Here is an 11,326-nt window from a genome sequence, read left to right as displayed (position 1 = left end):
TCAAGAAAGGCAGAGTCAATCCAAGGGATGATCAACAGATGGGAGACAAAAAGTGGAAGAAAGTGGAATCCAACAGAAACAATGACAAAGGTACGATGAATGTTGAAACTAAGCCTTCTTGCAAGATTTGCAATAAAACTAATCATGCTTCAGCAAAGTGTTGGTTTCGTGGAAAGCCTAAATGCACATATTGTAGTTTATTTGGGCATACTGAAAAGAACTGCAGATTTAAAGAAACCAATCAAGCAAATTTCTCTGAGAGAAAGAATGAAGATGAAGAAGTTGGGAATTTATTCTATGCATATCAAGCAGCCCTTGAAGAAAAAGAAAGGACCTGATATCTTGACAGTGGTTGTAGTAATCACATGTCAGGTTATGAAAAAATATTTGTTGATCTGGATACCTCAGTCACTCCGAAGATAAAGCTCGGCAATGGTGCTATTGTGAAATCACAGGGGAAAGGAAGCATTGCAGTCAAAACTAAGAAGGGAGTAAAGCAGATTCATGATGTCTTGTTTGTTCCAGACCTAAGCCAAAACTTACTTAGTGTTGGACAGCTACAGGAGAATGGTTATCGTCTTATTTTTGATGATGACTACTGCACTATTTATGATAAGAAGGCAAAGATGGTGATTGCACATGTCAGAATGGAGAAAAACAGGAACTTTCCACTTATATTTCATTATGATGGCATGAAGGCATTCAAGGCAGATGTTGTTGAAGACACTTGGCTGTGGCACAAGAGATTTTGTCATCTAAATCTCCAAGGTCTGAAGCTTCTTCAACAGAATAGCATGGTGAATGGGCTGCCGAAAATTGAAGCAACCTCAGATTCATGTGAAGGATGTATCATGGGCAAGCAACATCGACTTCCATTCCCAAAACAAAGTTCGTGGAGAGCAAAGGCACCGCTAGAGCTTGTGCATACTGATATCTGTGGCAAAATGCGAACTCCCTCCTTCAATCAATTCAAGTACTTTCTCACATTTATCGATGATTTTTCGAGGATGACCTGGGTATATTTTTTGAAGGAGAAATCAGAAACTTTTCTGGTTTTCAAAAGATTCAAAGCATTTGTAGAGAATCAAAGTGGCTGCACAATTAAAGTCATTCGAAGTGACAAAGGAGGTGAATATACCTCTCATGAATTTGAAGATTTTTGCAAAGATGAAGGCATTTGGAAGCAGTTGACAGTAGGCTACAGCCCCCAACAAAATGGGATTGCAGAGAGGAAAAATCGCACAATTGTGGAGATGGCAACTTCAATGATGAATGAGAAGAGTTTACCGAAAGACTTTTGGGCAGAAGCTGTGCATACGGCTGTTTACATTCTCAATAGATGTCCGACCAAGGCGGTGAAGAATATGACTCCATTTGAAGCTTGGAGCGGATTCAAACCATCTGTAAGTCATTTTAAAATCTTTGGCTGCATTTGCTATGCTCATATCCCTACTGAAAAGAGAAGTAAGTTTGATGAAAAAAGCCAAAAATGCATCTTTGTTGGGTATAGTACCAGCTCAAAAGGGTATCGACTTTTCAATGTTGAAACTAAGAAGTTGATTGTGAGCAGAGATGTGATTTTTAATGAAAATGCTAGCTGGGATTGGAAAGAAAATAAAGTGCAGGAGTTGCCATATGCTACCGTTCAACAAGAAGAAAATAGTCCATTGGAGCATCATGAAGATGATGTCATTCCTCAGTCACCAACTACTCCAGCAAACAATTCAAATGCAAGTCCTTCTACTCCAGAGTACTCATCACCAGAGAGTCCTATTTTAAGGACCAGAAGACTCAGCGACCTATATGAGTCATGCAACTTTTCTGGAATAGAACCAGAAAGCTTTGAAGAAGCTCAAAAGGAAGGAGTTTGGGTGAAAGCAATGGAGGAGGAAATAAGAATGATAGAAAAAAATAAGACTTGGGAGCTTGTTGATCTTCCAAAAGACAGAGAAGTTATTGGGGTAAAATGGATCTTCAAGACGAAGTTCAATCAAGATGGAAGCATCCATAAACATAAAGCAAGGCTTGTGGCTCGGGGATTTACTCAACAACCAGGTATTGATTATTCTGAAACTTTTGCTCCTGTTGCAAGACTTGAAACTATAAGAACCTTGATTGCTCTTGCTACTCAAAAGAATTGGTTGATATTTCAACTTGATGTGAAGTCAGCATTTTTAAATGGAGTATTGAAAGATGAAGTTTATGTAGAGCAGCCTCAAGGGTTTCTAGTTAAAGGGGGAGAAGACAAAGTTTACAGGTTAAAAAAGACTCTTTACGGGCTTAAGCAAGCTCCTCGGACATGGTATGTTGAAATTGACAAATACTTTGTCAAGAAAGGTTTTCAGAAGAGTCCAAGTGAGCCTACACTCTATGTGTTCAAGAAAGCAGGTTCTATTCTCATTGTTTCTCTTTATGTTGATGATCTGATTTTCACTGGCAATGATGAGAATGTGATTCAGCAGTTCAAGAAAGATATGATGAGTACTTATGAGATGAATGACATGGGCCTTCTACATTATTTTTTGGGGATTGAAGTATCTCAATCAAAAGATGAGATTTTTATTTCCCAAAAGAAATTTGCAAAGAACATTCTCAAGAAGTTTAATCTGCTTGGGTGCAACTCTGTGGCTACTCCTTTGATAGCAAATGAAAAGTTGAAGAAGGAGGATGGTGCGAAGAAGGCAGATGCTACAAAGTACAGAAGTTTAATTGGTGGTCTTTTGTATCTAACGGCTACTAGGCCTGACATCATGTTCGCTGCAAGTCTTCTCTCCAGATATATGCAAGAGCCAAGTCAAATTCATTATGGAGCTGCAAAAAGAGTGCTAAGATACTTGCAGGGTACTCTTGATTATGGAATTCTATACAAGGCAGCAGAAAAATCAACTCTTGTTGGGTACACTGACAGTGATTGGGCTGGTTGTCTTGACGACATGAAGAGTACTTCAGCTTATGTTTTCTCTCTTGGTTCAGGAGCATGTTCATGGGCTTCAAAGAAACAAAGTGTTGTGGCTCAATCCTCTGCTGAAGCAGAATATATTGCAGCAGCAAAAGCAACATCTCAAGCGATATGGCTTCGAAGAATTCTTGAAGACATTGGAGAGAAGCAAGAGAACGGAACCACTTTGTACTGTGACAACAAATCAGCCATTGCCATTGCAAAGAATCCGGTCAATCATGAACGGACAAAGCACATTTCAATCAAGTATCACTTCATCAGAGAAGCAATTGAGAAAGATATAGTTCAGCTGCAATATTGCAGGTCAGAGGAGCAATTGGCTGACATACTTACCAAAGCACTTTCAAAGGAAAAATTCTGCCATCTCAGGGAGCTCATTGGTGTGGTGAAGAAAGCACATTAAGGGGGAGTGTTGGAATTAATGTACTTTCTCCTTCATTCTAGAGTTTTCTCTTTAGCCCTTGATTTAACTTTATGAAGTAGTTGGTTGTTGTAACAGCCTAAGTTAATGTTGTATTAGAGTCCCAATGAGTCTCTTCTGTCCTCTAGATAGAAATGTCTAGAGTCCTAAGCTGCTATAAATTAAGCTTTGCTGGTGTAATGCTTGGAACATGAAAAAAAAAATCAATAGCAGTTCAAGAGCTCTGCAGTAGCAACTCATAAACCAAAATTCCTTTTGTCTCAATAAACACTCTGCTTTTCCAGATTTCCTATTCCCATCTTTTTCAATCCAACAAACCAAAGTTAGTGTTTACATTCCTCTTTGAACTGCAGTGAGTGCATATTTCTCTGGTGACACAAAGATTTTTAGGTAAATGCTACAAGCGGAGGGAGGACAATCAATTCGTAACATTACAGTCTTCCATTTGTGTCATCTTCTTAGGTTCTTACAGTTCTGTAGTCGTACCAATACAGTGTTAATAATTGAGTTTCAGGAAGTGCCTTTTTGATATGATAAATTTTCTTCCGTCGCTGTTTGAGGTTGTGATATGCACAGTTAAGAAGAAGTCGTCAGTCTCTGACGTCTGAAGAACTTAGATTGCTGCAATTAAATGGCTTGGTAAAAAATGTCCTCTGCCAATTTGAAAAACACACTGTTGCCTTCATGCCACTTCTTGCCTTCAATTTTTTATTTTTTTCATATATAGTAATTTTTGATTAGATTCTTTTTTACTGCAATTATTTTGCTTGAAGACCTAAACATGTTGCATCCTTATATTTACATAACTTAGGTAGACAAACTAATGTGTTCATTGAGAGTATAAGCTTGAAAAGACTAGAAAAGTAATCCATTTGTGAATCATGCCTATAACTTTCACAACATTCTTTTGAGGTCCAATAGTAGTGGTTAGCATTATCCTGTTTTTTTTTTTTTTTTTTTAAGTCTGTGATAAAGAATGAGTCAGAGATAATAGATTTACTTTATCTTCTACATTTGCCAAGATCTGTCCGTGTTTTCGTTGAATCTAATCTAACTCTGCATATCAAAGGCTCATGCATAAAATGAATTTGGCATATGCAGCTGCAGACTTGCTATAAGATTTTGGCAACTGGAAAGCCTTCCATTCTGGTAATTTCAGTTTTCAATGTCTATTGTAGAACTAAAGCATGCCATCATATGATCATAAATGAGACCTAATGTCTTGCTACTGTTTTCATGTTGTATGAGACTATCTTTCTTGTCAATCTAACATGCCCACTATCAACCCTCTTTTGATCATGTTCTTAATGTCCATAGTTTTGCCTGTGTTCTGCTCAAGGGGAGAACTCATTATTACTTTTGAATTTAAAAATGCTTCTTTGTTGGCAGACTTCACGGGTGCAAAGTTCATTGAACGCCAAAATGGAAGAGACGCTGAAGGAGTGAACTGAAAACATCTTCCATTGGTTTTAAGCATTCAAATATTTCGAAGGGGCAAATTCTTCACTTGACATTGACCTTGCTCTTTACTGGTCTTGAAACTATTCAGTATCCATAGCTTAGCCATATATTTTTTGACTGGCTGTCTTAATGCAATTGAGGACTTAAGGGTAAGAATATATTTCATTCCCCATAGTTGAACAAAGAAACAAGTTCTGGATTCTTATTCAATTTTGCTTTTATATTCAATGGTTTTGTCTTCTATTCTGCAGAAGAGCACATTGAAATTGCCAAAGCCAAGAACAAAGTACGAGAGATAGAGTTGCCCTTATCTGAGGAAAAGCTTCATACTCAGGCATGTTTTCTTACCAGGCTTTGTTATCTCCAGACCTATCTGTTAATCGTTCTGCTGTTTTTACTTGCCTTATTTATAACTCTCTAATTTGACACTATTGAAACAGATCAAAGACTTGGAGTATGTTATACTGCATAAGAGCATTCTGTTTATAAAATCCTTAAACAGATTAAACAACTTATAAACACACATGGAGAAGTCATCGTAAATGCCGCTGTACAAGGCAAGATTCAGGAACCAGTCGTTCACATAGACAAAGAAGCTATAGACAAAGAAGCCCTTAATTACTCTTATCTTTTTGCATTATGTTATTCTGATAATATAACGCTTTGTACATGTTTCAACTAGATTCATACAATGTAAACTAAATTCTGAAAAATTCGTTTAGCACATATTTTTTATTTCATCTAAACACATTTTGGTTGTTTTTCTAAACCAAAAACTTAAAACCGAACATAAAAAGATTAAAATAGAAAGAAAACTACCCGCGGCATCGCGCGGGTTCTCTTTGCTAGTGTTATCTGGTTCTGACCAAAGTGGTTTCCAGCTTACAGTGTCAACAGAAGACTTTGGGAGAAAATATTGAACCAAAACCCCATCAAAGTTGACAGTTGACCGGAGATAGTAGTCCATTGCTGGGCGTTTCTCTGCTGTGAAAGTGAATTCTCCACCGTTCACTCGCAGAATATAGAACTTGCCAGAGTCATCGAAAACCAACTGTTTACCTTCACTACCTGGAACAGTCCCCGTTGTAGTTTTAGTAGAATGAAAAGGTTTTTTGGCACTAAACACAAGATTCCCATCTTCTTGAAAATCTATCAGGAAGCGTCCTCTTGCATAGTTAGTCTCTGATTGTCGAGAAGAAAGTCTCCCTCCTCTTTCTATTATCTGCCCAGGCAACATGGTATCAGTAGGATTCTTGAATGTCTCCCATAACTTTTCTGACTTCTTATCTTCCAGAATAAAGTTACCGTTATCATTCATATCCCCATAAGCAACAACACCAGCAATGGCTAGATCAGACTTCCATAGCTGTTCACCCTGAGGAGTTTTAAGCACTAATCCACTGCTGGAAGTCAAGTTCACAATTGATCCCTTAGGTGCAGGCCTATCTCCATTTGCGTACCAAACAATGGTTCTGTCTGGTATCTTGGCAAACCATATAGAAAGCAAGAAATTCTCACTGTTTTCAAGTTGGCGAAATCCAAAGGCAAAATCACCAGAAGGAGAGAGCAATGAGGAGTTGTGACCTGCAGTTGCAGAGAGAGAATCAACCACTCGATCTAGTTTTTTTTGAATCTCTCCAACAATCTTTTGGATGAACTTTGACTCGTGCCTACAAATTGCAATCAAAACAAAAGTATATCATACAAGCTAGCCAACTATGAGTCTATCAATTTCAAAGAATTAGATATGCGAATAAAATCAACAAAGTACAAGACATTATACTATATACCAAGTAACTGCCTTTTGTTCTAAGCTAATTCTCATAGCTTTTCTGCTCATAAAGAGCGATCTAGAGAGATATCAAAGAACGATCCATAGAGAGATCGGGTGTGTGTTTTTTGCTTTGTAGGAAGTCTTAGTGTACTGTTACAAAAGCATCATTAGTGTTTCTTTTTTTTGTCTATAATGTTATTTTCGTACAATTAGTAATAAAATTCTTCAATAAGTGTTTCGTTTTATAAAGTGGAAATCCTTCCTTTAATTTGTAAAACTTTCCTCCTACCTTTACTTGGTTTCTGATTCATGTTTTTCCTTACATTGCTTTTGCAGCAAAAGTCTGAGGATCTGAAAAGCAAAGGTTGTCAATTTCTAGGTATGGTTTTTATAGGTATGGATTGGTTGCCAAGACCATTTGCTATTTTCTGTATTGTTAATGGCTCCCAAAAACAAATGTTTCCTCAACATTCCTGGTTTGATTTTCATGATTTTTTTCTGGCTTTTTCATCACAGAGTATAAATATTGTGTCTTTTGCTTCTCAGTTACATTTTTTTTTTCAAGAAAATTCTGTGGTAATACTGTAATAGCAGGGAAACATTGTAATGATTATGTGCTCTTTGAATGAATCTTCAAGTTCTCCTAAGCTGTTCATCTAAAATGATGTAGGACGAGATTTTAGCCGATTTCAACCAAAAATCTCGAAAAGAAAGAAGCGTCTTCACATTAAGAAGAATAATTTGAAATTGGAAATTGGTATTCAAATAGGCTTCTTAATGATGGAATTAATCATAAATTACTATTTTGGATATATCGGGATTCTCGAACAAAATCTTGGTTGGGATTCCAATTATATATTTGCGTAATATTCTTTAGTATCTAGGATTTTATTTCTGATTTTTATTTAATGAGGTTTAATTAGGTTTTCTAGTTTTAGTCTATAATAAATTATTGTTTTTGTTTTCTAGTTGTATTAGGTTTATGATATGTGCCCTATATATAAGGCACCTCTTAGATTGTAATTTTCATTCAAATTATCAATAAAAAACCAAATATTAGAGAAGTTTCTCTGTGTTTCTTACGGTTGTGCCCGTAATTGCTAGTGGATTCTAGCTCATCTCATATGGCTTTCGACGCTTGACGGAGCCTCTTACTATCGTGTTCACGCTTCCCGCATCATTTGGTATCAGAGCGGGTATCGCCCGCTCCTTAGCAGACGACGGTCCAAGGGAGAAGTTCACTACCGCCAACCTCAACGACGCTGGTCGTAGAGTATCTATCAAAGAAAGTTTTGTTGAAGAGGAACATGCCAAGGGATTCGCCCTAGGACAACCTCATCAATCCAAAAAAGAAAAAAAAAAAAACATGGAACGTTGGATATTCACAACGCCGGATTACGACGACTTTCGAACTACATGTATCATCAACGACAAGGTATGCTCTGTAATAATTGACAGTGGTCTATGAGAGAACTTTGTAGCAAACAAAGTTGTGGATTATTTTCAATTACCGACAGTGAAGCTGAGTGATCCATACTGGATTCCATTTGGGGAGGATGAATATGCACAAGTAACAGAGGTTTGTAAAGTTCCTGTCTCTATGGGAAAATTTTATAAAGAAGATGTTACTTGTCATGTGATTGACATGGATGACACTAATGTGCTTTTTGGAAGACCATGGCATGAAAGCGTCAAATGTGGTTATTGCAAAGACAACACGTATTTATTTAGGTGGGAGTCGCACAAAATTAAAATCAAGCCTAGAAGGAAGAACGTCAAGAATGACCATCCTGAGGTGTGTGAAAAGGAACATGAAGAAGCAACTTTGAAGATTGAAGAGAAACTCATTAAGGATAAGGAAGCTGATTCATTCATCACATCGATATCCATGTCATGCATGCCTAATTGTGTTCAAGATCAACCCAAGGAGAAGTCATTGCCCATTCCTTTTCAAGTGGAGGAGTTCAAGTTTCAAGATGCTTATTCTAAACTTGTCTACGGTATTGGATTCATGATGATACCTTTTAATTTCGAGAATATTGAAGTTGATGGCTTATCATGTTTTATTCCTACTAATGATCGAGCTGCATTCAAGAGGAACTCGAGGTCGAGTTCTTTTCAAGTGAAGGAGACTGATGTAGGACGAGATTTTAGCCGATTTCAACCAAAAATCTCGAAAAGAAAGAAGCGTCTTCACATTAAGAAGAATAATTTGAATATTGGAAATTGGTATTCAAATAGGCTTCTTAATGATGGAATTAATCATAAATTACTATTTTGGATATATCGGGATTCTTAAACAAAATCTTGGTTGGGATTCCAATTATATATTTGCGTAATATTCTTTAGTATCTAGGATTTTATTTCTGATTTTTATTTAATGAGGTTTAATTAGGTTTTCTAGTTTTAGTCTATAATAAATTATTGTTTTTGTTTTCTAGTTGTATTAGGTTTATGATATGTGCCCTATATATAAGGCACCTCTTAGATTGTAATTTTCATTCAAATTATCAATAAAAAACCAAATATTAGAGAAGTTTCTCTGTGTTTCTTACGGTTGTGCCCGTAATTGCTAGTGGATTCTAGCTCATCTCATATGGCTTTCGACGCTTGACGGAGCCTCTTACTATCGTGTTCACGCTTCCCGCATCATAAAACAAAATATGCATTAGATCATATCCTATCTTTGAGATCTTATCAAAGTTTCCAATATCAATAGCAGCTGCAACAAATAGGCTATCTTAGTTTATATTCTCTGTCCTTCTAAGATTAGTTCTATACTAACATTTAAAGGGGATCAACAAGAGGGACTAGGAAAAGGCACTATTTAGTAGAGGGAAGCCTTCAATTCAGAGACAGACCTGCCTAAACTTTAAGTACGTTTCGTGGTTGCAATTCACATCCCGCAGCAAAGCGCGGGCACCGCTGCTAGTGTACTACAGTTGTTAGTAATTAAACAAGGCTTTAGTTATGAATTTACGTACCCGTCGGCTTCATTTTCTAAAACCATTCCTGCTAGATCTGTAACTTCTCGAAGTGCTTCCTTCCACCTGCTCAATTTCTCCGGCGATTGCTTTTCTTGGTATTTAGGATGCTCTGAAAGAGTTTCTGCCTGCTTCCCCAGTTGATGTGGATTAACGTCGTAGAAAACCGGTAACACGACATGCTTGGAGGTCCTCATGCGTCCAAGGATCAAGACAAGCTCGTCCAGACACCATCTGGAAGAGGTGTAGTCTTTCGAAAACACAATCACAGAACTCCACGACTGTCGAATGGCATTCTCAAGGTTTTCCTTGATATTTTCCCCTCTCTCGAGTTCAGGGTCATCCCGGAAAGTTCGAAAGTGGGCGTTGACAAGGGCCGTGTAGAGGTGATCAGTGAAGTTCTTTCGGGTGTCTTCACCTCTGAAGCTGAGGAACACGTCATAACCAAGTCCAGAAGGAGAAGAAGTAGATCTGGAATGGGAGGCCTTGTGACCTCGGAACCGAGGCATGGATGAAGCAACAGATCAAAATCTCAGAGTTGAGTGGGTCTGCATTGTTTTAAGAATTTACATGCAAGTAAAACTGATAAAACCTCCCAACGTTGTAGACAGAAATAACAAATAAGTTAAGGTCAATACTTTTCGACTAACTGAGCAGGTCTTGTAAATGCGTGGAACTTTCGAGTCAATTTTGTAAATTCCAACGAAAATTCTGGTGGGGGCCACAGGTCAGACCCGATCTGACTAAAGTGGAAGTCCCCGTTACCGTCTTCTTAGAAAGGGTTCGAAGAAAAAAACATGTAACTTTGCTTGAGAGAGAGAGAGAGTTACCCGTAAAAGTGGATAAAGTGCCAAGCTCTGGAGCGGGTATTGTTCTTCTTCTTCTTCTTCACCGCCCCCGTGCTCGGATACAAGCTCCCCAAACCCGAAAATTCATTGAGGTAGAAAGGAGTCGAGGTACCTCCCTCTGGTACGCTCCCCAAAGCCATATCACCGATCATGGGATCGCTTAATCCTATTCTCGCCTCCGCCGAAAAACCAAGATGGATTCACAAAAACACAAGATTGGGAGGTCATCAACCAAGCCTGGAGCTGATTCCAAGCAGAAATTTGTTCACACTGTCACAAAAACTGAGGTACCCATCTTAAATTTGATTGCTTTTTACCTTGAATTTGTGTTCTTTGATTGGTATTCCAATTGGGTCAATTGGGTTTTTGAGTTGCAGTGGTAAACAAGATTAGTTGATAAAGGATTAGGGATATCTGGAAAAATTTGTTCGTGGGCAAATTGTAGGTTGCTGGGGGTGGGAAAGAGAAGAGGAGGGATTCAAGATTGTGGTGGACTTCGGCGATCCAACTTGGCTTCCCTTGCTTATGTTTCTACATCCATGATCACAAGTGATAGAGAGACCCTTCAGTAATTCACATCTTCAGTGTAGTGAAGCTTGCATACTTAAATTAGTTGAAGCACCATGTAGCATCACTCACTGTCTTAGGGACTGGCCTTATTCTTATGCTTCCTTTTTAGCTGATAACTATGTTGTGCATTAGTGAAATATCTCTTACGTATTGTACTATGTACGTGGCCGTAGGAGGTTAATATCCAGATACTTGCGGTGAGGTGAAGCTCGGATCGGAGTTGGATGAAGGTGGTGGTTGGGTCGAGTTAATATTTAGGGTAGTGTCGAGTTAATATTTACTCAATATGTACATATTTTAGATTGCTAG

At 38.0% G+C, this 11,326-nt stretch overlaps 1 protein-coding gene across 1 annotated transcript; it reads right to left on the bottom strand.

Annotated features, from left to right (window-relative positions):
- Positions 1-5,459: 5,459 nt before the first annotated feature.
- On the bottom strand, positions 5,460-10,228 carry LOC133731817 (G-type lectin S-receptor-like serine/threonine-protein kinase RLK1). Its single transcript, XM_062159241.1, has 2 exons — positions 9,600-10,228; positions 5,460-6,511 (listed from the first exon to the last, which is right to left on the bottom strand). The coding sequence occupies exons 1-2, from the start codon at positions 10,106-10,108 to the stop codon at positions 5,560-5,562; spliced, it is 1,461 nt and encodes a 486-aa protein (XP_062015225.1). The 5' UTR covers positions 10,109-10,228; the 3' UTR covers positions 5,460-5,559.
- Positions 10,229-11,326: the final 1,098 nt, after the last annotated feature.

The sequence above is a fragment of the Rosa rugosa genome, chromosome 2 (assembly GCF_958449725.1).
Source record: "Rosa rugosa chromosome 2, drRosRugo1.1, whole genome shotgun sequence".
Lineage (NCBI taxonomy): Eukaryota > Viridiplantae > Streptophyta > Magnoliopsida > Rosales > Rosaceae > Rosa > Rosa rugosa.
This window is presented reverse-complemented; position numbering and strand designations above follow the sequence as displayed.

What these genes read in the sequence shown, in the direction of transcription:
- LOC133731817 (XM_062159241.1), bottom strand. Translation starts at nt 10,108, where the DNA reads ATGCCTCGGTTCCGAGGTCACAAGGCCTCCCATTCCAGATCTACTTCT. An exon ending in TTAGAAAATGAAGCCGACGG is followed by an intron (nt 6,512 to 9,599) that starts GTACGTAAATTC and finishes TGCAATTTGTAG; the next exon opens with GCACGAGTCAAAGTTCATCC.